The sequence below is a fragment of the Protomyctophum parallelum genome, assembly GCF_964188405.1.
Source record: "Protomyctophum parallelum genome assembly, chromosome: 4".
In the NCBI taxonomy this organism is placed as follows: Eukaryota; Metazoa; Chordata; class Actinopteri; order Myctophiformes; family Myctophidae; genus Protomyctophum; species Protomyctophum parallelum.
This window is the reverse complement of record NC_139700.1, coordinates 21458964-21486485: the sequence shown is the minus strand read 5'-3', so window position 1 is coordinate 21486485 and position 27522 is coordinate 21458964. Positions and strand designations below refer to the sequence as shown.

General features: G+C 42.8%; 2 protein-coding genes across 2 annotated transcripts in view; one reads left to right on the top strand and one right to left on the bottom strand.

Moving 5' to 3' along the window:
* The window catches only part of mapk8ip2 (mitogen-activated protein kinase 8 interacting protein 2), a gene marked incomplete at its 5' end in the record, with an annotated part of 39585 nt that overhangs the window by 2567 nt on the left and 9496 nt on the right, over nucleotides 1–27522 (top strand). The window contains 3 exons of the mRNA XM_083763467.1: nucleotides 16589–16694; nucleotides 26584–26823; nucleotides 27364–27448. Coding sequence (XP_083619593.1) covers nucleotides 16589–16694; nucleotides 26584–26823; nucleotides 27364–27448 — 431 coding nt within the window. The remainder of the gene's footprint in view (nucleotides 1–16588; nucleotides 16695–26583; nucleotides 26824–27363; nucleotides 27449–27522) is intronic.
* Nucleotides 10154–13021, bottom strand: LOC310857037 (gastricsin-like; the record flags this gene model as incomplete). Its single annotated transcript, XM_083762633.1, has 9 exons — nucleotides 10154–10318; nucleotides 10418–10516; nucleotides 10667–10814; nucleotides 11028–11144; nucleotides 11277–11476; nucleotides 11879–11997; nucleotides 12382–12499; nucleotides 12708–12855; nucleotides 12966–13021. The coding sequence occupies 9 exons, from the start codon at nucleotides 13019–13021 to the stop codon at nucleotides 10154–10156; spliced, it is 1170 nt and encodes a 389-aa protein (XP_083618759.1).

Here is a 27522-nt window from a genome sequence, read left to right as displayed (position 1 = left end):
ATAAGACATTTTTACATTTTAATACAAATTGACCACCTAATTCGCCATCTTCCCTATTCCATTCTATTTTTGTTTTATGTAATATGGATGTGGTGTCAAATTATAATTAGCTCAGAAGCAGCTTGTTGAGCATCTTCGTACATGTTTTGTGATTCATGACTGTGATCATCATGCACACATGTTTTATAAACCCAGCTCCAAAGCACTCATCAGGGATTTACTTACTGTATATGGCCTCATCGCATGGTCAGATCAGATCACGTTAGATCAATAGGCCAGTGTTTTTACATGAGAGTTGATGACCTCAGCATTGTGCACAACTGCACATTACTGAGCTTTACTGAGCTTTTTTCATCAGTTCTTCACTCCAGCACCGGTGGTGGTCATTACCTTTTACGTATTTCTTTCCATTAGGTTAGTTAAGTTGACACACCTGCTATTGTCTCAGTTTGCTACTCAGCTTTTCTCTGTCTTATTTTAGGGTTTTTTGGGGGGGCATGAGGCCCACAAGAGAACGTCGCCCTCGGTCACATACAGTAGCATGTGATCGATAGCTCAGTTTCATTAGGTTCCACCCAACCGATTTCCAGCTGACTTCTGAAAATGAACAGAAATGTGTTTGATTATTGCAGTTTTGAGTGTGAATTTGTGCTCGTGCGCGTATGTGTGACTTCTTGCCTTTGCCGATGTCTTCCATCACCTTGGATCGGCTGAGCTATGCCAGGGTACCAAATACCATTACCAATAGAATCGGATTAATTAAAGGTGAAGTGTGTGTGTGTGTGTGTGTGTGTGTGCGTGCGTGCGTGCGTGCGTGCGTGCGTGCGTGCGTGCGTGCGTGCGTGCGTGCGTGCGTGCGTGCGTGCGTGCGTGCGTGTGTACGTGTGTGTATGTGTGTGTGTGTGTGTGTGTGTGTGTGCAACTGAACTGTGTTATGTTCCGAATGGCAAACATAATCCCTCCCAGAGGCTGTTTCTCTCTGTAACACAAAGAGAAACAACCGTCCCACACTGAGGGATGATGAAAGCTACTCCATAGTCCATACAGAGAAAGACATTTACCACTGACTTAAATGTTCATCAATGAGTGAGGAGGAGATAGCAATAGCAATCTTTGCAATAGCAATGTTGCTGCTAATTCCCTCCCCTTGAATTTCTTTCACCTTCCCCTGACATCAGTCACATTTCAACTGCATTATTAATATTATTACGATGATGATAATTATTATTAATAATAATGTTATTATTATTTTAAATCTCCTGGAGCAAGAAAAGAAGAAGAAGAAGTCTTGATAATAATTTCAATTGAGCAGTGATTTATTTTAGTTTGATTGTCTTTCATCCGGACAGCATCTCTCTCATTTAGTTTCAGTCACATTTTAGTCACCTGGAATGTTTTATTGTCAGTCTAGTTTTAGTCGACTAAATATCCTAAGATTTTAGTCGACTAAATCTACAGTTGATTTAGTCGACTAAAATGTATTTTGGGGAGCCTTGATGCTGTTGTAATGGTTGATTTTGCACAATAGCAGATCTATGTAGATCAGCTATGTTCAGCATGAAACAAAGTGTAAATTGACTTGTGTCTATTACTATTACGAAAATGTCAATATGTCCTAGTTTTAGTCATCATAGCTTAGCTTTAATTTAGTTTCCATTTTGTTTTCATCAGTGAAAAATGGTAGTCGACGAACATTTTTCGTCATAGTATTAGTTGATCTGAACTCTTCACCATTTGACCACTTAAGCCCTATATATATGGCAGACGGCAAGCATCCGATTTTATAAAAATTAGGCCAATATAAAGTGCCAAATTCACTGCAGTTCTCATTAATGGTCTGGCAGGTGTTGTTATTTCCATTTCTGCATAGCTGCAGAACAATTACCACAGCATTATTACAATGGAGATTTGACCAGACTTACACTTGAATTTATTACCTCAGTAATCATTGTCAGGGGGGCACGGTGGCGCAGTCGGTAGCGCTGTCGCCTCACAGCTAGAAGAACCGAGGTCGATTCCCCCCGGGAGCGCTCTGGGCGCTTGGGCCTCATCAGCGCCCATACCCTATAGGTGGGGTTGTCAAAAGGCCCTTTCTGTGTGGAGTTTGCATGTTCTCCCTGTGTCCTCTAGGGTAGGTACCCTAAAACATGCAGTAATCCTGGTCTCTATACTGCCACCCCCTGGTCAGCCAGGGGGAGCCTAATGGAGGGGTTTGGAATAACGTGTTCCTTCCACACGCTACGTCCTCCCGGGGAAACTCCTCCTGTCTGGTGATAAGAAGCGGCCTGCTCACTCTTATAGTGCCCATAACATACACGTTACTAAAATAATAATCAGACTAATATGGGGGGGAGAACACAACAGAGGCAGTGCTTCTTTCACCTGACAAATATCACTATGTGATCATTTCTTGTTTCCTCACTCTTTATATTTATTTATCTAGTAGTTACCCATTCATTTTCTTGGTTATTTTGAGACACCTTACTTCAGTCCATGCCTGTACGTAGAATTCCAAAAATAAATAAATTGATCCCACTGCCTGACTGCTGTTGTAGGAGTGGTTGGTGGGTGGGGCCTCTCAACAAAAACAACAACTCCTGAGCATAACCTTCTAGTACTTCAACAATGACTATCTCCAAGGTCAAGGTCAACACTGCTGCACATTTGTCCAACCCAGGTATAGTACGTTCAGTAATGCCCAGGCAGGCAAGTGCTGAGATTGCTTTAGCGGACAAATTTAAGAATACACAAAGCTCTGCACTTTTGGCCTTGGAAAAGGACAATAAATGCATACCTGTGTGGAATGTGCAGCTCTATCACCTCCAATGGTGATTCATTTAATCTCCTCCATTCTTCATACTGGTGTCAACCAGGCACCCTGGGCAAATTATTCAGTCTAGGCCTAGGGACTTGACCGTGAAAACAAAAGTATAATATAGATTAAGTACAATAATAAGTTAACAAACATCAAATGGACTTGTCAGCGAGTGTCTGTTGACCGGGTTTTACCTTCTTCTCATGTGAAACAAGCTTTACGTCAATTGTCAGGAGGATTGTCTATCCATTCTTGACAGTAAAAACAGACAACAACAGAGTTCTTATGTAGCTGCAAGTTTATCTAACATCTCCTGTACTCTCTTCAGAACTTCAAAGGCCTGTGGGGATTGAGAATGACAGTAGTGTAGTGTGTCAGTTGTTGGGATCCGGAACCGTGGGAATCGGAGGAATTGGATCCAACATTGAGGAGCTGGAACCGGTTTTTAGCACACTGTCACAGCTGGTATGTGGACTTCATGTCTGCTATACAATTACTATACCAGTGGTTCTCAAACATTGTAATTTCAAGGACCACCATAACTGCATGAGTTATAGTCCTGTATGGTTTAATTTGGAACCCACTATACTAGAATGGGAACCGTTAAGGAATCGAACTGTTAAGAGAGAATCGTTAAGGAACCGAAATTGTTGAAATGTAAAGGTCTCTCTACCAGCTGCCCAATCTGGGTACCCATTGGCAAAACAAAGGGAAAACAGCGCCAGCGTGAGTCAACAGTCTGTCTTGAGAGACTACCAGTTGCCTAACATCACTATTATAGGAATGTTTCTAGGTCCCTGTTGCTACCTGATATCACAAGAAACATAGCACATCGACAACATTATTTCCCTTCTTTATTTATTTAGCAACTCAATAGAAATGTATAGTTTTCATTTCAGTTTCTTTTTCTCTAGAGTAGAGTGAGTCCTTAGAGATAACTTACAGATGATTCAGAAACATGATGGGATGATTAATATGAAGTTACTGTATCACAGAAGATGAACATCAACAGCACTCACTCTCCTGTCTTCATGAAAACAACCGGCACTAAATGCAGCAATGACACCAAAAAGTGTACAGAAAGTGTTAAAATTATGTTTTATGTGGTCACAGTCACACCCACCAGTTCATTAAGTATACATGTTTTTTATCGTGGCACCACCCACCTGAACTTAAACCTCGCCCACAGCTGTTGTTGTATGATAATGTGGAGGGGTTAGGGGAGGGGTTATACTAGGTTATGATGTTACTAAAATTGTGTTATTTCGATCGGGCCTTTTGACTCAAAGGCTTTCAGTTTTCAGGAACAAACCAAAAATACACAGGGAAGACATATTTGAATATTACAACCACACCTAAGGGTCTATTAGAGTAATGCTAACTCCATAGACACATGCAAAACAGAAAAAGTACAAAAATCTTTAAGGAAAGAACCACTAGGGGACAGCAATGCATACAATATACTGTAGTTATTGTGTGATTGTCCTGTGGCCTTAGTATAATCATTTAATCCAACAGTTTTGCTTTGTTACTTAAATTTGCATTGTTACTTTGAAGCCAGCTGGATGCTGAGGGAGTGACAGAATGGGTGGGGTGGTGGTTGCCATAGTTACCGTATGAGGTAAGAAGCTTAAATCAAACACACAGGCTCTCTCTCTCTCACCACCCTGTGCAGAGTGTGCGGTATCAGTCAATCTCTCTCTCTCTCTCTCTCTCTCTCTCTCTCTCTCTCTCTCTCTCTCTCTCTCTCTCACACACCAATAGCAGTATATGTATTATATGAAACCTGGGTACCAGCAATTGTGTGTGTATATGCGTCCACACATTTGTTTTTTAACAAAACTTTATCCCACGATTTTGCAACCCATTTTTTTCACCCAGTGTCAATTATCTAATGTAATCCTGGGCACTATACTCCCTCTACCAACCTGGGGAGAGCAACGGACTGACCTCGTGCTTCCTTCTATGCATGAGGAGTCCAAGCCGCTTCTTTTCACCTGACAGGGGGGGAGTTTACCCGGTTGGACGTAGCGTGTGAAAGGAACTGGTTATTCCAACCAGTTCCTTTCACCTCCATCAGGTGCCCCGGTTGGCCAGGGGGAGGCGGAATATAGACCAGGATTAGTTAGATTAATTCGTTTTTTGTGAGGGTACGGGGAGAACATGCAAACTCCACACAGAAAGGACCTTTTGCCAACCCCACCCAGGGTATGGGCACTGATGATGCGGAATGAATTGTGTCATTGAGTTTCACACCTTGGTTAGCCTTCTTAAACATCTTCCCTCAGTTCCCTGCTATGAAATCCAACACATTCTCTTGATTTTTTGAGAATGCATTAATTCCGTTGTCTTCTCAAGTAATGTTGTGACACGTTACCGTTACAGTACTTGTGTGTGCCTGCATGTGTAGGTGGCTATACAGTGAGTGCACACAAGAGAAAGGCACAGATGATAATGGAAGAGGGATGGAGGGAGAGAGAGGACTGTGTTTTGGTATTATTCAATGACTCACAGCCATTCCAGCAGGACTCTGAGCGACTGCTATGAATCTGACTGTGCTAGTGCTGCCACAATAACATTCCCCAGGCCACAACATGCAAGGCCAGTGTTGTCAAGGTGACACAGATTTGCTCTCTTCCGGCATTAGTCTCTGTTCTTTTGCAGTCTGTTACAAGGCAAAATAGATGGAAATGGATACAAAGGCGATATTTTGGAGACTATTATTCTGGTGCACCTCTCTCCAGCTGTGAGGCCTCAGGGTCTTTTACTGACTTATAATTTATGAAATATCTCACACAGAGGTGGGCTGTAGGAATGTCAATGCCATCACTGCTGGTTGTAAGCAGTACCTGGAGACATTATATTTCATGACAGGCATGGTCCACGCACTGTGACTTTGGGAAAAAACTAAGCAGGAGAAATAAACACATACTATACTGTACTGACTGTATTTTCTATACAGACTGACTAACAAACTAGAGAAGAATGGAGTTCTCAAAAACAAACTGTAGACAGTAGACTAGTGGAAAACCATGTCATCAAAGCATCAGACAAAGAAAAACAGGCAGAGAGATGAACTGACAGTCCCAATCGCAGTTGTATTTATTTCAAATACAGAGTTGCAAAATAGCATAGCTTCCCGTGGCCATGGTCGGCCCACGGGAGCGCAGCAAACTGACCTGACCGTGGTGGCCAGCCAGCTAAGACTACTGAATCATTGCATTTTCAAGACCAGATATACCGTTTACATCAAACAGAGTTGAATTCAGGAAGGGTGGAGTTACAGACTTTACATACAGAGTGAAAGATCATTTGGTAAATATTTGGTATCTCAGAGGCATCTCAAAAGGTTCCTTAAGACAATAGAATGGTCATTTTGTCACCTCACCAACACTACACCAAGCCTGCATGGGAACCTCTGAGGCGATTGCTCTCAGACAGACATCTTCTCACCCATGATCCTTGAATAAACACAGTGACCAAAATGTCCTAATTATTATGAATATTATGAAAATATGGATTGTCGCGAGACCACAATGTCACCACCAACAGTACCTGGCCTAAAACTTTCAGCTGCAATGTCTGCAGAACCACAGCTTCTTGTGTCTCTACACACCCTAAGCAAAAGTTGTCTATAAAATTGCAAATCCAATCCAATTTTAAAGCACATTTAAAAACAATAGAACAGAAAAAGGGGTCAATATATTGGTCAATATACTGTATGTATATTATAATTGATATGTCACAGGAATTACTTTCACCAAATCCACCCGGAAATTGTACTTACAGCTGCCTTATCACTCTCAGGCTTACTGAAGGAATGGATTAGCACAGGGAACTACAGTAGCATCACGTGTGCACCTCCTTTGGAAATAGTGAATAGTGGTAGAGGCAGTAAGAGGAGGGAGTGGTGACAGTGGTCCTTTTATTGGACATGGGGTCAGTCTGGGGTTTACAGTGTTTAAAGGCAATGTGTGTCCCTGACACACATTCTCCTGTTTTGCAGTGAGAGGGAATTTGGGGAAATGGGGACATATTCTGGTGTGACACGCATTGCAGGGCTGGGGGAGAGCTTGAGCTCCAGCACTTAGCAGATGAGTAGATAAACAAAATGGAGTCTGGAAATACAGCAGTATAAAATGAGAAAAGCAGAAGAGGCCGAGTACAGTGAGAATGGTTTAACAATGAATGCACAGGATATTAACATGATTGGCAATGAGCACTGTGCTTAGATGGGTCTCTCTCTCTCTCTCTCTCTCTCTCTCTCTCTCTCTCTCTCTCTCTCTCTCTCTCTCTCTCTCTCTCTCTCTCTCTCTCTCTCTCTCTCTCTCTCTCTCTACCCATCTCTGTTTGAACAGTCAATAATCATTTGCTATACACAGCTGCAGTACCCCCTCTAAAATGAAATTCTGCTTTATCTCCAACCATTTCTCAATTTCTCTCCATCCGCTTAAAGGACAATTCACCCTTTTATAAATTCAGGAATGGAGATCCCTGATGTCATCAATATTAAGCCCATTTTTGGAGATCCCTGATGTCATCAATATTGTCCAGCAATCCTACATCTGACCTCAAACCCTTAGATCTCCATATATGGAGCTGACCTGTTCTGACATTCCATATGTTGATCCTTCCCCATCCCCATCGATGTCTCCCTTTTGACTGATAGCTGTCCATTTAAACTTTAGACGGGCCCGCCCCAAAGTTATTAGTGCAGCCGTGCCCGGCAGCCGGCGAAAACTAGAGTTCTCAACAGGCCCAAAAATTAAGATCTTATACCCCCCATGCCAAAGCACCAGCGCTCGCCCAGCAGTCTTCTGTCACCCAGGCAGATGCGTGCACGCTTCTCGCCCTCAGGTGTCTTACTGGTTGATAGATATACAGTAGCTTGACAGGAAACGGGGAGAGAGATGGGGGGAAGACACACAGCAAAGTTTGTCGGGACCGGGACTCAAACCCGTGACACACTGTCATTGTGCAGCCAAGGTGCCTGGACCAGGCCGACTTCACCCATTTTCAATCTATCTTTTAAGTGGTCCTCACTAATAAATAAAATGGTACCATATCATGAGCATTAATGAGGACCAATTATATTAATATGCATAAAATAGAATTGCCAATTGGATGAACCCTGTTGATTTTGGTTCCCCGCATGACCTGTCTTCTATTATAGCACCTCCTTTAGGCCAAACCTTCCATTTACAAGTCATGGGTATCGAAAGTATCATGGGCAGATTGCCATGCAACTTGCTGAACATATTCATGCTCCCAGGAAGATGAGCCCCAGTAGTGCCCCAGCAGTGACCACAATGACTTATCCAGGCCAATCTTATATAGATATCCCATAATTTAATCAGCAGATTCCAGGACAAACGCTGCCAATTTTGACTGTTCGTGCGTGCGTGCGTGTTCATATTTGAAAGCCTCTGTAATGTCCATATAAATCAGTTGTTAGAGGCCTGCAGGATCGCCCAAGGCATTGGCAAAATGCTGTTCAGTGTCTGCAATAATTGCCAGTCACCAAATATGGAGGAGGAGATGCTTCCTGTACCCGTGATCTGTATCCTGAAGCACTTGTTGAGTTTTCCAAGTTTGTGCATCTACTATTATGCATAGTAGAGTTTGTGCATAACATTGTTAAATGTGAACGCAGAGAAATATGTTAAATGTGAGTGTGTGTGTGTGTGTGTGTGTGTGTGTGTGTGTGTGTGTGTGTGTGTGTGTGTGTGTGTGTGTGTGTGTGTGTGTGTGCGTGCGTGCGTGCGTGCGTGCATATACACACACAGTGACACACACACACGCGTGTTATTGCGACATGGAGACAACAGAACACACAGACACACACAGGCAGGCTGGAATCACACGTGTGGTCACATTTCATCATAATTACTTGACAATGTCGAGGCATTACACCAATACATTTGGTGTAGGGATATGGCATCTATGGGGGAAAAATGAGAAGGATGGAGACTTGTTGTTTAGTCATGTCACTACTCTCAGAACATTAAAGTTAGACATGACTTTAATGTAGAAATATTTCACTACTGAATCCCTTACCTTTTCAATGTTTTGGTCCCTCTGCACCTCCACATCTGGGAAACTCTATCCCAAGCATAATCTACACTACAGTAAACTTCAAGTTGGGATCTTTTTCATTGAAGTCTTGAACTCATACAATTCATCATGTCGCCTTCAAAAAGACAGAATATGCCTTCAGTGTCTTAGAACATTAAGATATTTTTTCAATAATAATTCTCTATGGGATTATACATTTTAGAGTCTACCGTATGGATTGTTGAAAGACGTGAAAATGATTCTGTCAAATTGTCTAACAGTAGTAGTAGGAACAAATGAAAGGCATTTTGACAACAGAGAGTAGTGCAGTCCGTTTCTTTTTGGAGAGTATGAGAGTACCGCATCCGTTAGCTGTAGTGCATCTTGTTTTCCACGTCTGCAGCGTTTATTTGGTTTTGAGGGATGCCCCTACCTCGGCCTGCTGTGCTAAAAAATGCCCTCAGCCATGGACTCACTGTCACTTTGATACTCGCTTTACTGATAGTCAGAAAAATGAATTCACACTGCATTGATTAGTGTTAATAATAAACACGCACACAAACATGCACGTGCACACACGCACACGCACACACACACACACACACACACACACACACACACACACACACACACACACACACACACGAGAAGTTCCCTAAGGTAGAAGTCCCCATGATATTCTTTTTTACATATTAGAATATTAAAACTTTAAATGTTTGCTCTACCTTTTGTTTTATATAATTGAATAGACATTCTATATATGACAAATATTTGCACTACGCTGTGGATGGCCTAGCATACAGGTCTGATGGGAGTGAAACTCTACGTAAACTACAATATACAGTTTATACTCATTTTATTTTCCAACCTGATTATTTAAAGGAATTAAAAGGACACCAGTGGTTGGATTTGTAATCGGTTTATTTCTCATCAATAAATGTGTGCTTTCATTCAACAAATCAGAACAAATCAACATATTTTTGTTTACCAAATTATAAATAGCTTACTCAAGCCTCAAACTGAACATTCATCATTGTCTTCAGATGGTTCAGACTCATTATCAACACAGCACAGATTGTTTGAAAGGCAACTTGGTATTCTTGTAACCTACCCACAAAGCCTCTCCAAAGGAAAGTTTCAGCAATTGCCAGATCTTGAATGGCAAGAAGTTCATACATTAGCTTAGGTATCATCAAACTAGATATGTGATATTGATTAGACATGAACACAGTTATCATTATCCGGGCAGGTTTCGGGTGTACGGTCAGGTAACAGCAGTGACGTTTAAGCAGCTGTGGCGAAGCCAAGACGGTTGTTGGTGCGGTCGTAAACGGAGTAGTACTCCCTGAGGAACACATCGCCAAGGATCCACAGTGGCTGTCCGGTACGAGAGGGCAGATAGGTGGCGCTGATGCCCACCATACACGTCTGGTATCCATTCTGGTAGTGCTACAGATACAGATGGAGACAGGATAAGATGTGAGTTTTCCAGATGTATTATGTGTTGGCTTGCATGCATGCATGCGCTCACACAAACAGAGAACTTACCTGCTGGATGTAAGCAGAGGGAGGCAGAGGGAAGGAGACCCCGCTGATGACGAAGGTGAGAGTTGGCAGGTTGTACACCTCGTTGCAGTTCACCGTGTTCTGGAAAGCAAGATTATGACATCATCAGGTCAGGGTTATATAAAAAAACAACCTCACCACCATGTTTAGAATGTAAGTGTGCTCCTACCATTACAAGGATGACGAAGGAAATCTAATATAATAGTGTCATTCTTCCGTGCGTGTCCTTACCATTCCATACTGGCCCTGCTGGGCTCCAATGGCCTGCATGATGTCTCCAATCACCTGGCGAGGGGCAGTCAGCTGGGAGGTACCAGTGTCAACGATGGCCTGGCAGCCCGAAGAGCACCAGCCTGTCTGCTGGCCATTAATTGCGAATCTGCAGGGCACCACATCCATTGGAATGCCATTAGAAATAGAATGCACAATGGTGGAGAACGCTCAAAGGAACATGTGAGCGAAAATATACTGTACAAGTAACGTCTAATCTAGATTCTAGAGAGCACAACACTATACTGTAGCATTCAAGCAGACATGTTTGCCTGCTGTTCATTCTGATGGAATCTTATGGGAAAATTAAAACAGTACAAACCCATCAACACCAATCTGCCAGTAGGTTTCGGAAGTGACAGGAGTCCAGTAGATCTGGCCCTGGTACTTGCTCTGGTCCACTCCTCCAAAGGACAGCTCGCTGCCCTGCTGTCCTCCCCTGGACAAGACAACATCCCACAGCTTGTGTCATTGTTATGGCAGGTGTGGTGTGTATTGTATATGATGTTATATTATGTGTTTTACTTAAGAGCACTGTTAATTTTGTGTACAGTGCATGCTGCTTGGATACCTGGAGAGGTAGAAAGCGAAAATGTTGTTATTCAGCAGGTTTTGATTGATCATGTTGTCCATGACGGGGGTCTCTCCTCCGGCTGAGATAGAGGGGTAGGCCAGGCCCATGATACCATCAAACTTGGCCACAACAAAGTTCTGACCTGGCTCGTTAGTGCTCAGACCAACCTCTTGGTTGGTGATCACAATGCCGCCGATCTATAGGGTACACAATACACATCACAAAGTAAACAACTAACAACATCAAGATCGAAGGGATTCAGTCGGGTACAGAAGTGCTAAATGTAACATCTAAACACCCTGTCAAGAGGAAACCTCCCTGGTCACGGGAGTTATTAGGCTTCCGGACTTCAGTCAGGGCTACTCGGCTACACTAATTTTGTTGAACTGATTTCGTTGTTATACTTTTATGAATATATTGCATTAATACTAGTGGAATGTTCAGATAATTTAAGCTTATTTTTTAATTAATGCCCAGTGTGTGTGATTACAGTGGCAGTATCAGTCTATATTTGTGAAATTGTGAATCTCTGGAACAGACACCCTTTTGTCCTCTGTGGAGTTTAGTTACGACAGATATCCATGGTTACTTAAACTCACATTGACGGTGTCATATCCGAAAACTCCAGAAAGGCTTCCAGCTCCATAGGGCAGGTAGAAAGTCTGGCCGTTGGCAGAGTAGGTAGAGGACTGCTGGGGGTTGAACTTGGTGTGGGTGTCTGGAAATAGCAGAGGTCAGAATTATCAAAAAGGTAGCTCTCCACCAAACAGGCTACTATACAGACTGGCTGAATTAAGTCAGGAGATCAGTTGTATATCTCCCGTCACATGAACCACAGAGCCTGTTGGTATTCTTGTAATTCATTTCAACATGCAAATTCCATGACCCTCTCTCTGCACGTTAGCCAATGCTCATCAAAGTCCAATAATGGACAGCATGCATGTCTTTACGCAATGACAGAAATACAAGTTCTCTAATCTGAGTCCAACAGTTTCCAACTTTCTGATAACATGCACATGAACATGTTTTGAAGTTCAAAGTTATAGATGCTCGTGGGCTTATTTTGATTGGTTTCAGCATTTCCAATACAGTTTGTACTCACTGCAGGCCTGAGTGTTGCACTTAACGGAGTCAACCCACAGGTTGGAAGATCCAGTGTCAAACAGCACCTGGAAGGACTGAGGGGGGGTCCCAATGCTGATGGGTCCATAGTAGGTGGTCTGGTGGGAGCACAACACACGTGTTAGGGATATGGCAGACAGACGAAGGAAAACTACACATCTTGTATACTTGGTTGGCTAATTATTCTCTGTAATACTGTATGTGTTTGACCGACCGTACAGTCATCAACCTAGTCCTAGTCTGTCAGGGTTCCTGATTCTTGGAAATGCCAAACATTTAGAACATTTTCTTTTTTCTTCTTCTTACATCAGCATAGTTGTTGATGTACATGTTGGCGGAGCCAGCAAACTCATTTCCCTGGGGGTAGTACTTCAGAGCGGGATCCTGATAGGGCACCTCGATGCCCTGCTCTCTCAGTGCCTGGCGCATGGACTTATGCTTGGTCAGAGGAATCCTGGGAGAGAGGGCACAACAAACAAACAAATATGTTTGGTATCAAACGTTTCCAGTGGCACGTAAAAAGGTAGAGGACTCAGAATATATAGAAATAAAGCAGTTCCTTACCTGTGGATGCCCTCGGCAAACACCGCACCGACTAGAAGAAGAATAAGACACTTCATGTTTCTCCCCTGTATCTCACAGCTCTCCAGGTTGAATACACCTCAGTCAGGCGTAGAACAGGCCTTATATACTATTTCATATCAGACCCTTATCAACTCCCAAATCATATCAGCTGCAAAGGTGTTCTTTCCGACTCTGAATATGTTATTTGCCTTTGAAGGCACATAACACATATAGCACTCCTTTAACACATATAGCACTTTATGCATCTTTGTGATAATGTCCTGTCCATTTCAGCTGAATGGACAGGACAGGTTGTGCCATTTGGGAAACAAGCTTGTAAATATCCGGATACCCCATGTACTGTAAATAAGATAAGAGAGACCCTACGGCTGTGCCGTTTGTAAATTACAGTAGCTAAGAGAGACCCTACGAGTGTGCTGTCTGTGTGTGGAACAAGCTTCTAAATTTTGCTTTCTTGCCATGAACTCCTGTTTTCATTGTGTTGCGCACAAACGTCAGTAGCATTACAAAGTTACCGGTATATACAACAAAAGAAAAGAGACAAAAACAAAAACAAAAGTAAAAAGTAAGTGCGTTTGTCTTATTATGTTATGCCAGCGCCGCTCTTCCAAAGCTGTAGCCTACATTCTGGTATTTTTTTTTAAACTATTTTCAGCAATGGGAAAAACTATTTTGTGGGTAGATCTTGAGCGGGTCATTTTGAAAGTAGCTCACAAGTCAAAAAAGTGTGAGCACCGCTGGCCTGCTGTATCGGGTGGGTTTGTTGAATCTTTCATTAATACAAAATGTACCATCTGAAGGGAAGTTGGCCCTTGTTAACGCTGCCATAGTTGTGATATACACCGCCATAATATAGCACCTGGAAACGTTTCTCTTTCTAAAATAAATGTATGTTAAAAAAGCAGGAAAAAAAGAAAAGAAAAAGGAAATTGTATAGTGAGTACTGTATGACTGTGATCCCAGTTGTTTTTGCTCAAACTTAGTTTGAATGTCCTTGTTTGTAAATCTACTAAAATGCCCCGTCAGCACAGTTAGTTTCCAGGTACAACGCCACATTCATAATAACAGCAAGGTCAAGCCTAGAGATATGACCGTGACTTCAACTTTTCCACAAGTGGAAAATGATAATATCAGCAGCACCTTGAACACACAGTCTTATCAAACTGAAAAACTGTTAATAGTCTTATCAAACTGTTAATATTAAACACTACTGTATATTTGATATTTTGCAGGCGTTGACAGTTGACACTAAGGCTTGCCCACTGGCACCTGCCCCTGGCAGGTAAATATAACTTTCGGGAAGGTGTAGTTTGCTTCCAGGCAAGTGCTTGTTTGAGAGCGGACGCAACTGTCTAAACAACACCAGATATCTGCTAGTGCTTAAACACCTGAACGTGGCCAGAGTGATCTGTCTTCTCGGCTGTGGAATGTAAAATAATAGCATTTTTATACCTATAATGTGCTGTTTTCACTGTTGATACACAAATAACAATAATAATAATAAGTGTGGAACCACATGAATTTAGATTGGATTTGGATTGGATAGAATTGGATTTGATATTTGTATTTACTGCTTTAAACATTTGCTAGTATACTGTACATGCCATGATTGGAGTGAAATATTAATTCTACCCTTAATTCTCTTTGCCAAGTTTTAACTGCCGCCCACTTCCTAAACCCTAGGTGTCCCCCAGGGGTCTAAACACGGCCCCCTCCTGTTTTCCCTTTACACCGAAAACAGCTAATCTACACACATGTTGCAACCCAGCGTGTTGTGAGCTTATAGATGAGCTTTTTTCTGCAAAAGGAATATGGGCATTAGGGTTAGGCTTATTGCAATGGTTGACACATACAGTACACTTGATATTGATGTTGATTCCTCATCCATACCCTCCAAACAACACCTTCTGTGTGATCAGGTTGAGTTTTTCATCACTGCCTGTTCGGGACAGCCCCGTACTGTGCATGTGTAGCTTAGGAGGTTAAACTCTTACGGATATGTTTTGCCCCAGGTTAGCAAATAGATTAGATAACACCGTCTGTAGCCTACTGTATATGGCATGGTCTCCATTGCGAGGTAATATAGTGTGGAGTGTGCTGTCCTCGGTGGGAAAGCTGCAATGCAGCATTTCTCTCAAGTTTCACACATTGTGAGAACCAACTGCTGGTAGAGCAAAGAGCTTGCCTGGAACTGATGATGTAGAGATGAGATAGAAACTAATCAACTAATCAACTAATCAACTAATCAACTAATCAACTAATCAACTGATCAACTAATCAATCATCTATATTTGTGTGCTTGTTGAGTGCAATTAAAGTTAAAAGAAATACAGTATATCTATCCAAAATGTATTTGATACATTTGTATATGATTGCATTACGCAGTATTTATATGAAAGGCAGTGAAGTGGCATACCGGTAGTTGCTTTGGTTTGTATTTATAAATGTTCTCAAATAGAAACTTTTCTATAAAAAAATCGAATTGATTTAAATATTTAAATTTTGATCCCACGGTTCTCCAGAACCACCACAAAAGGCTCTGGTCAGGCTCTGCCAGTGGGCCTAATCAGCCTAAATCCCCTCACCTGTGTAATTTCCAGCCTCTGCCTCAGCCAGGGGGGCAGTGAAGCCAATATTGTCTGAAGCCAGTAAGAAATCCTGACTTCATGAAAGTTCATATAATGGCCTGTTGTTGCGCTGTCATTGGGCCCAAAAAACCCATATCTCCATAGAGGTCCATGTATTTGGGCCCAACTTCACCTAGACTGTATTACCTTAATAAACATGGTCATGAATACTTTCTGCTTCCAGTCACTAGTTTAAAGTCTCATTTCTCATGTCATAATATTCTTTTTGGAAAATTATGGTCCCATTTATTAAAGAAATGACCATAAAGTCGAGTATGTTCTGAGGGGCGTGGCTACCGTTGCAGTCTATGATCGGGACCCCCCCCACACACACACTTGAATCAAAATAAAAACCAACGAAGAAGAAGGGGGGAAGTCCCGTTGTCTGGGCCAGCCAATGGCCAGCTGGGCCCAAACGGATCTTGAAAGATGGCGATTTACTGACAGGCTTCATCTTACGTCCATATCAGACCCGGAGAACGCTTTTTCCATATTTTTTTCTATGGCCTCAGCCAATTGATTGCCATGGCAGCCCCACACCTGCAAATTACTTTAATTAACACACACTTTTCAGTCAGTTTGCACTCTTCACACACAGGCAGACTGGCAGATACAGAGATCTCCATGTGGGACACAGACAGATAGTTAAAATGGGTGCTATGACAATTATTATTAGGTTCCCAAGTTGCATTGCTATAGGCCGGTGGCCAACAGGCACATACAGGTCTAGTTTTTACAAATTCTCTAAAACCGGCACCAGCATCAATAATCAAGCCAGACATGGCCAAAGCATTTTCGGGGGTCCCCATAGCCGAAAACGTTGAGAACCCCTGCTTTAGTAGCCTGCATGAGTCATCCCCAGGACCAAGGCGGACATTAATCTATAATTATTAAGAAAATCCACCATTGATTGGTTGCGCATGTATACTGTAATATGAATATTTATGACATGATATTTCTCTTGTGTTTTTACAGGCCAACCCACGATATCAGTCTGGAGGAGTTTGATGATGAGGATCTATCTGAGATCACAGACGACTGTGGGATTGGACTCAACTATGACTCTGATCCATATGAGAAGGTAAGGCTCTCTCCTTCTTCTAATCTTTTGCTCTTGCATGCACGCATGCACATACACACACACACACACACACACACACACACACACACACACACACACACACACACACACACACACACACACACACACACACGCACACACAGACACGCACACACACACACACACGCACACACACACACGCACACGCACACACGCACACGCACACACGCACATGCACACACATGCACACAGTTGCTATACTGTAGAATAGATTACCTCATTTAGGACGGTGTCACTGGTTAATTCCGGTGGCATAAAAACATAAAAGATAGACTCAAAGAAATAAAGTGAGAGGGAGAGAGCAGATACTAACTAGAGGACCCAGTTTGCATGTCTCTCTTATAATATAGTAGACACTGGCTTTTATTTATGGGCTACACACTTGGTCATCATTACATTAGTGGCTACAGTCTCAGAGTGCCAGTAGTCCATATCGTGATTAACATGAGTGGAATGCAGGGACTAATTATACTGGTGCAGAGTGGGAGTGGGTATACCGTATACAGTTGAGTAGTACTGTATATAGTAGTAGTAGTACTGTATTGTAAGTGGATACAGCATTCAGTAGCATGTAATGCTGTATAATTAAAACCCTTCCAAAACAACCACTGGCACTAACTAATAGCTCATACCTATATTTTGGGCATGTCATAGGTGAAGATTTGCTTAAAAAACATATTCCAATTGCTTCACAGATTTTCACAAAATCTAACAAAGACATTTACATTTTCAAATTGCTCAAAAACAGCAGTGCGTTGTGAACTTGAAGATCGAATTTTCCGCTTTTCGTCGTGTGGCTCATTTCCACTCCCTAATTTCCCCCCATGTATCATCACCGTAATCCCCAATTAAGCTTTTTTTCATCTTTACCTTCTCCATACCCCCTCCTCCATCCTTAGAGACGTAAATGTATACCTAGCTTGTGGCTTGAAGCCATGGATGCAGCAGAGGGCGGGTGACCCAGAGCAGTTTGCTGCTATGCAGAGACAATCCACTCCCCCCCCCCCCCCCCCCCACCGCGTCTGTCTCTCCCTCCCTCCCTCCCTCCCTCGCTCTTGTCTCCCCTTCCCTCTCTGCCACGCAGAGCGTTGCTCGGAGACAGAGCTCAGATTCCTTCCCACTTTATCTCTCTTCCACTACCCCCTGCCTTTCTTCCCCTTCTCTCTCTCTCTCTCTCTCTTCCCCCTCTCACTTTTTCACACTCCTTCATCTGCCCGGGCAAGTGGGATTTAGCCGAGAGAGTCAGTTCTCGCATGTTAAGATTCTGTGGCATAAATCTGTAAATCAGATTATTATTTATTTTTTTTTTTGCTACCATCACGTTAATTCGAGCATGAGAGAAGCTGGTGAGGCTGTTTCAACAAAACATAATTCTTTATTGTGTGAGAAAAGACCTTGCCCTAGAACTTCATGCGGGAGAGAGGCTTCAGAGATGGGGATGTTTTGCTTGTCAACGAGGTCATCGTAAAACATGCATGCTTTTCACTGTCTGCCTCTGTCTGTCTGTCTGTCTGTCTGTCTGTCTGTCTGTCTGTCTGTCTGTCTGTCTGTCTGTCTGTCTGTCTGTCTGTCTGTCTGTCTGTCTGTCTGTCTGTCTGTCTGTCTGTCTGTCTGTCTGTCTGTCTGTCTGTCTGTCTGTCTGTCTGTCTGTCTGTCTGTCTGCCTCTCAGTTATTATCAGTTTTATGCTTTTAAAATAAACAGACTAACTCCCCAAGCCAAGCACAGCACAGCACAGCACAGCACAGCACAGCACAGCACAGCACAGCACAGCACAGCACAGCACAGCACAGCACAGCACAGCACAGGCCCTGACTGCTCATTTTACACAGTGTCAGCCTTGTTATGTTACATCACAGCCCCGTCCCCTCCCATCACTGCCCACAGAAAGTTATCCTGCTGACATGGGATAGCGGACACGCTGGATTAGCGAGGATGGCCATAAGCCAGAGGTTCTGTGTGCATGCGTGAGTGCTCGCGCATGTGTGAGTGTGTGGGTCACAGCAGTGTACAGCTGTGAGGATGTGTGAGCGAGCTAAAGAACAGGACCAAAGACAGAGTGAAAGAGACTTCTGCCTGCATGTGGTTTTGCATGCATTTGATCATGCGCCTGTCAGCGGCACAGAGGACAGTTTGTCAGGTCATCAGCAGCATTTATCCAATCTCTTTCGGCACCGAGATAACACTGAGTTTGGCGGAGTTTATGACTTGGTATGATTCGGTCATAACAGTCTTTGATGTTTAGGATTAACAGCCAATCTAAACTGGGATTATCCTTCCCCTTCCCCTGCCCAATCCCCAGCTCGGGTTAACTCCCATTTGTTACGGGGGTTCAGGTTTTAATCTGCATAGCCATAGCCCTCTTATATTAGTGCTTGACCTCTGGTGACACGTGCTTGCATAGACACATGTGAGAAGAGTGCACGTGCACACATAACGCTTGATTTAAACCAAATATAAATCTGGCATAACGCAACCACTAGTACCCATCACTTCACTCTCACACTTCTTATCTCAATTTTAAACTGTTTGATTATGCTTTCTGTATAGGTTTTCACTCATTTTACTAAGCAGAGCCCAAGACAGGCAATTAGAGATAGCCTGTAATGGCGATCTTATCAATGTTTCTAACTCAATAAAACGGACTCAGATCTAATTGCTTTCTAAATGTCACAACACTAAGATAATGAAGGGCCATTTGTACAATCTGGCACACAACTTGAGTGGCTTATGGAAGTTTACAGAGAATGTTTTTGCATTTTTGTGCAAGTTTGTGAGGAGGGTTTGTCATGAGGACGGGGACACATCCATGCACCCGCGAGCACGCTTGCATGCACACACACTCTGCCTCTTTACCGTCTCACCTCCAATCTTTCCACTTCCTGTTATTCCTAAATATCCATCTCTGTCTTTCCTGGGAAGACGCCTGAACACCTGTGTATTATTCAGGAAGTGCTAAAGTGAACGGCTGAAGAGCGATGGTGTTCGTATCTTGGGTACCACATCAGGGCTGTTTGTTTTGTGGAGATGCGACATTTACTGAGACACAGTGATGTCATTGATAAATGGAGGGCTATTCCACTCTCTTATATCATTGGTTCTCAAAGTGGGGTCCTGAGTGGTCTTGATCAATAATAAGCTGCAATAATGCACCACATCTCATACAACCGACAACCCACTATACTAACTCTCTAAATGCACCTAGAATGCCTACAGATAAATGCTTGACAGCATAATTGTCATAATGAGCGCAAAGAACAACATACTTGTTTGGTTACTTAGTAAGATCCCAGTCTTAATGTAATGCTGCAATGTGTATACATTTTTATTTTTAATAAATGTTAAAGATGCAGTGCCACGTTTTTTTCCACCCTAAAATATGATCATCAGGTATTATTATTATATAAGGAGGAAGAACTTTTTCCAAAAAGTGTACAGTATTTGTTAAAAGCATGCGTTTATGTGGACACGCCCATAAGTATGCCTGGTTTGCCTGGTGGGTGGTCATCCACCTGAACTGAAGCTGCAGCCACATCTGTAGTTGTATGATAAAGGGGGAGGGGTTAGGGGAGGGGCTCATAGTGTGATGTCACTATATTACTGTTTATTTCATTGGCCCGTTTGACTGTCAAGGGTTCAGCCTCCAAGAAGAAACCCTAAATACGGCCCAGGCCGTGGCGTAACGGTCTGGGCACCTGACTGGTAATCCAGTCGCAGTGTTCCACGGGTTCGACTCCCGAGCCCGACACGGCCTTTACTGCATGTCATCCCCCCATCTCTCTCCCGTTTCCTGTCAGCCTACTGTCTGTCCCTTCAAAAATCAATAAAAGGCGTAAGCCGCAAAAATATATCTTAAAAAAATAAAATAAATAAACCCTAAATACAAAGTTAATACACCATTGCACATAAAAATGACTCCAGGGTCTAATGAAGTACTGTCACCTCATAAACACTCATAAGCACTCCAACTTTAAATACTATATATACTATACTATATAATACTATAATAATCATCATACTATAATTCACTCAATGCCTTAGTGAATGTCTGTCTGTCTGAAACATTGTCGTAGCTCCTCACTGCCTGCCTTCACAGGCATTGACCATAATATTACGGAGTCGGAGGTCTTTACATTTCGCCTTATAACCTTTGAACCGTAGGTCGTAAAATCTAAATTTGCTTCTGTGCAAATCTCACAAAAAACGGTACACATGATCTCTGGCCCTATCCGATTAAAACACTACAGGCAGAATGTTCATAGTCGGCTGTAATCGTCGTCCAAAGTTAATCGTCGTCCAAAGTTAGTGAGAGGGGCCTGTTTTACAACAAATGACACAAATTTCAATCCACCCCAAATTTCATTCACATGTCGAGGGTGGTTTAACCAAAGAAGAGCCCAAAGCAATTCCATTTTCATCCATAGGGGACACCGCAAATGTGGAATTTTAAAACGTTTATTTCAAAAACATGCTTTTTGGGGGATAAATCCTCTATGTTTGCGATAGCGGAGCCTACGTGTGCTATAGCGAGACAGGCCAATTCCCTCCCAATCAGTAATGTGATCTATTACATTTCATTACCCACACTGTACATAATTTGGTGTTCATATATTCAGAACGGGAAAGGTCTAGTAATGTTTTAATTCACTCAATGTCAATGAGTGTCTGAGTGTCTGTCTGTCTGAATGAATGAATGTCTGTGTCTGAAACACTGTCGTAGCTCATCACTGCCTGCACCAATCGCTCCGACTTTTCACACACCATTAACGAAGCCCTTTTCCCCTTTTAACAACTTACAGATTAATAATTACTTTATTACTGAATTATTAAACATTCCCCATCTACTTCCCACACCTCCGCCCCCTAGCGACACCTGCATCACAGGCCACCATTCTCGGTGTAGCACCACTATCATGATTCCTCTGCTACCGCCGCGGTAGAGGAGGAGACTTTAAAATGTTGTTGATAAATAACTACTGCAGTAACTGCACCATACCACTCTCTCCCACTACATCCACTATATCTGGAAAAGCCTCTTTATGATGGTCTCATTACTCCTATTACAGTGACAGTCCCGTAATTCCCTCACCAGTTTTCAATCACACAAATTGCTGTGTGTGTGTCATATGGGCTATCCCTCCTATCTCCCAAGACTCCCTCAGCTGTCCACTGCCTCCCTGTATCAGCTGGACACTTGAGCTAGCAGTATATATATACTCAGTGCACCATCAAGCTACTTCTCTCCAAGAGCCCTAGTCATTGACAATTAAGCTATCATGTTTCTCTCTTGTGATTCGCTTGCAGCATCAGCCATGCTGAACAAGCCTCCAGTCTGAAACAGAATGTTAAATTAGAATGTCTTTTGACAAAATGATCATCGTTCAGGGTCACTGAACTGGTGCACTATAGTGTTGCAGAGAAGTAACTCACGCATAACTCTGTGTTTTTAAGGATAGTTGCTAGATTATAATTAAGATATAATATGAGTTTGTTGCTCATGTGTGTGGTTGTTCAGATGTAGTTGCGCATGATCGCTTCTTTGATATGATATAAGCATGGCCAGTCAGAGTGGTTGGTTGACATCATTTCATCTTCATTGAGTGCGATTAGTCTGTCCAATCCCTGGGAACGTGAAAGAGGGCTAATCACATTCACATCGCGGTAGTGCTTCATAAGCAGAGTTGTGCTTGCGTATTTCTGCTGAATGGGGGGCGGTGATGGGGACTATAGTCCTTGGGAACCTGAGACCATGAGCATCGATTGTCAAAGGGACACAACTCATTTATAGATGCTCTCTCTCTCTCTCTTTCTCTCTCTCTCTCTCTCTCTCTCTCTCTCTTTCTCTTCCCCTGTCTTTCTGCTAGGTGGGCTAGCTAAATAAAATGCTTTCACTACAGTGTGTAGATCCTTCACCTCAGACAGTTGTGTGGCTTTTCACATCCTTATTGATAGACCCCAAGATGCTGGAAAATATTATAGATCATAATTTGTGGCAAATTATGTGTTAGTGTAGGTCAGGTTAACACAACGATAGAGTGTTGAGTCTAGTTTGTTGTGCGGGTGGTTGAATCTGTATTATGATGGCCTAACATTGTCACTCATATTAATGACTAATGGTTATTGATGATGTTGAATAAAAAGTAATTCCATCACCCCTGCAACAGGAGAGAAGCGGAGAGCAATACTTCACGTGTAAACTGGGTGCATGTGTGCCTACTGTATATAGATGGAATGTTCATTTCCGTCACCATGGCATTAAGAGGCTTTTCTGTAGGCTACATCAGCAAATTTGTCAGGAAGATCAGTGGAGGGCGGTGCTACGATGCCTCGTCTTAAAGGCTGGCACTGGGTCTCTGAGACAAGGAGAAAGTGCTGTGCTGTTCTAAATGCAAAGCAGAGGAAGATGGATCCTTCCCCTGTGCTTTTACTGTCAGATTGGAGAGATGTGTACTGCTTGTGCCAACTGCACTGTAAAATCCTAAATCCTCACCGTTAATTTCAAAGCTGCAATTTGGAACTCTTTTGTGTATAAAACATGATACAATCACTAGAACATGGGAGGAGGTCTCCCTATATACTCTTCCACTGGGAAATGTAGTCCTGTGTTCGGGTAGGAACACTAGTGGTTGACAAGTGGTATTGCCTGAAGCGCAATATCAAACCGCAATATCTCCCCCTCTCCAACACAGGAGAGACCATGGGTTCGAATACATTTATGGATTGGATCTTTGACTCTGAGATTATATAGATGTAACCAAACTGACTATCAGTTACAAATGGATAAATGAATACCAAGGAGCTAGTTGTTGCCGCATGTATCATAGATTCCAATTACACGAAGAAACATGTGATACCTACACCCGTAGATGTACTGTACATAAAGGTTGAGAGATCATGAAAGAAAGTGAGTTGGTTTTACCCTGCTGGCACGCAACTGTAGAGGAGGACTGAATTAATGAAGTATGCTACATGAAATTGCATTGCTGCAGAAGAGCATTCTAATCATTTTACCTTCATACATATTGATGAAATAAAGGCATGCATTATATATAAAGGCCTAGAAACCCACTCTTTAATGCATGGACTATCGAGTCAGGAATTGGTTAGAATCCTAGATTCCTAGTGAATCCTAGAATCCTAGAATCCTAGTGCTCATCAGAGCACAGGTCTCCGCCAGGTCAGGGGAGTTATTGTGGGCTAGCAGTGTTTGGAATGCACTTATTATAGAGGTGAGTGGAATCTGTAGAAGTTGAAGTTATTACAATTTACAATTTACAATTTAGGCATTTAGCAGACGCTCTTAATCCAGAGCGACTTACATTTAGGCAAGAACAAAAGCATGGGAATACATCACATAAAAGCATTTATCATGAAACATGCGTAAGATAAGAAGGTAACAGTGGAATATCTATATGATGAAACTATACATACACTATACATAATAAACTATACATATTCACTACTATGCTATACATATGTACTATGGCGTGCTATGACTATATACAATACAATTATAGTGCTGTCTACATAACATGCTATAAGTCTGTGTCAAATGCTATCTAAGCCAACAGAAATGCTATGTAAGGGGTTAGGGTAAGTGCTATGGGCCATGATGGAGTCTGAAAAGGTGGGTTTTCAGGCTACACTCGGACGCTACACTCGGACGCTGCATTCATGAATTGAGGAATTTTGGTCAAAATAAGCCACTCCTGCAAACATTAGATTAGATCTTAACCAATCAGGATGGACAATACTCATGAACATATATCGATTTGCGTGATGTTTGGACATTTGTAGGAGTATTAAATAATATTTTTGCCTCCTGGTGGTGCTATAATAGGCCATTCACTAATATGTAGCCTCGGAAACCCAGACATTTTTATTTCCAGGGAGGAAAAATAAATGTCTGGGTCCACTTCAATTCGGCATACAGTTGCACAAACGTCACTCACTCACACGCACGCACGCACACACACAACACACTCCTCTCTCTCTCTCTGTCGCTCTAATTAATTAGTCTCATGTCCAGCAGCTGCGCCTAGTTTTTCTGCCAGGAGCTGCCTTTGCCATAAAAAGCATATATAAGAGACCACCTATACTTAAGTTTGAAAGTTTATTGAAACAAAATGAGATGAATGTGGAATGGGATGAGGAAGCAAGGTTAGAAGCTAGGACATTGTTGCTCTACTCGAGGAGAGGTCGGTCGTCGATCTCTGCTCCGTCACTGTCTGGATTCATAGAGAAATAGACAGAAGGAAGAGCGAGAATCGAGGAAGCGAGGAGGAGGTTGGGGTGGAGTAGGACGATGAATTTGAAAGCAGTGAATGGAAGAAATAGCCGATCTACAAGAGCAGTACGCACGACCCATGTTTGGTCTGTTCTGAAGCAGAACAAACAAGCTGGCTGAGAGAACACAGGTGTATTTATACTGTGGTGATTGCAGCAGGATTGGCTGTGGTGAGTTGTGAGTGTGTGGTGTAGTGGATACGGGTGATTGTGAATGGGGAGTGGCTAATGAGTGAGGGCAAGTGTGGTAGATAGGGAGATTGAGAATGGGGAGTGGCCGGGATAAGCAGAGGGTGGGCTCTACTTCTGGTTGAACACAACTATTAAAGGGTGGCATTTCTTCCTCAACTGGGAATGTACGTATGTGCAAATTTTCATGGAAATCAAATGCTGCATTCATGATTTGAGGCATTTTGTTCAAAACGGTTAATAGGACGATTCTTGTAAAAAAGATTATGCCAATCGGGTTGGAATATGAAAACAGATTGGTCTTGATCACATGTGACTATAGACTAGACATGGACACGGATGGATGGACGGACAGAGGGACAGACGGATGGACAGGGAGCAGAACATATATAGCCTTCAGCCTGGCTGACACAACACAACACTGTGTAACACAACACAACACAACACACATGATGTACTGTATGCTCCTGCAGAGGTGCAATGGGACTTCAAAATAATGTACTTTACCACTGTTCTGTAAACTAAAGGCACTGAAACCCAAGAAGCTTTATTGATCCGACTTCACTGTTCTTCACCACCAATCTCTCTCATCTTCCTCTCCACACACACACACACACACACACACACACACACACACACACACACACACACACACACACACACACACACACACACACACACACAGTCTGATGATCTCCTCTCTATCTTTTGAGGCAGTCCACCTGAGACGGCTCCATTATTCTGCTCTCTGCATGCTTTGTCTCTAAGTGCTTTCACTGTTTCCTGCTCTCACCTTTCTGCCGTCACCAGGACATTTGTAAAAACACTGCTGAACGCTGCACGTAGCTTCAGTCTTCCTCCCCTGCTCTCACAATAATGTGTCTATGCCTAGATATACAGAAGGCATGCACACACACGCACAAATGTATGCGTGCACACGGACAGACCACACAACCACGTGAACAAATGAACATACACACACACATGGTGTTTCATTTCGGAACACATGCACACTTGCGCACGCACACACACTTACACACACGTGCACGCAGGCAGGCACGCACACTCACTCACACACACACACGCACTGTCTGTGTGTGTCTGTTTGTCTGTCTGTCTGCAGCACTCAATCAAAGAATATTGCACTCATAATTCTTGTCTAAATAAAAGCAGGTGAAACTGTTGTAATAGGGTCAGTTTCATCCCCCTTTGAGTAGTCCCACTGCCTGGTTATTTATCCTCTCCTGTCAGAACTGTGATGACTTCATAGCTTCCCTCTGGAATACTACTAACACAGAGAACATCCCTATTTTAACCCCTTTCTTTAATACCTGCATTCATTCACGTACTGTATACCCTACCATCTCCTCCTCCAGGACTGTCTCATTCTGGAGAAGAGCGAGATGCACCACCCCATCTGCTCCTTCCAGGACGACTTCCAGGAGTTTGAGATGATCGACGACGAGGACGACGAGGAAGATGACGACGAGGATGAGGAGGGGGACCCCGACATGCCGCCCTCCCCCTCTGCCTCCCCGCTCACCTCCCCGATGCTTGGCACTCTGAAGAGCAGACCCACCACTCTGAACCTCACCACTGCTGTGTCAGACTCACAGGTCTGGAGAACATGCAGGCAGAACATTTCCATTCATTTCACACAACTCAACTCTCTTTTCTTGTTTTGTGGTTTGCACACAGTATACAGTACAAAAGACTACACCAAAAATACGACGGCTTAATTTATCAAATAGGCTACCTGGCCTTTTTTTGGGTGAAGAGAGTCATAAAAGGACAGAGAGAGGTTGGGGGATGATATGATATCTCATAACCGCTTGGTCTGCTTGGGTTGATAACTGAGAACCCCAAGGGCTGTTATGACAGCAGCAGCTCAATCAGAATCTGAACTGTACCGTGAATGACCTCGCCAGGAACCTGTCGTGGTTGCTGCATTGATCAAAAGTGCTGTTTTCTCCTTGCCTTTGTAACTACAGTAAATAATGTCTAATGTGTGATGAACAAATGATATCCTTGGTTGGATAACCTTGGACATGGCTGGGCAATAATTTCAACCATTCTCTAAACACAATAGAGTGCATGACATCTGTAATGATCCTGTATAAGTCAATTAGATCTCACACTGTCTCCTTTCTCATTAGGATTCCCTGAATAACAACAGCAACAACAGCCTGTCTCCAAAGAAAGGAAGCTGGCAGGACTCCCTACGAAACCCTGCTTCTCAAGGTGAGATAATTTACTGCAACTCTGTAGAAGCTCTAGAAGACTATGACGTTTTTTTTTGGTTGATATTGAATGTT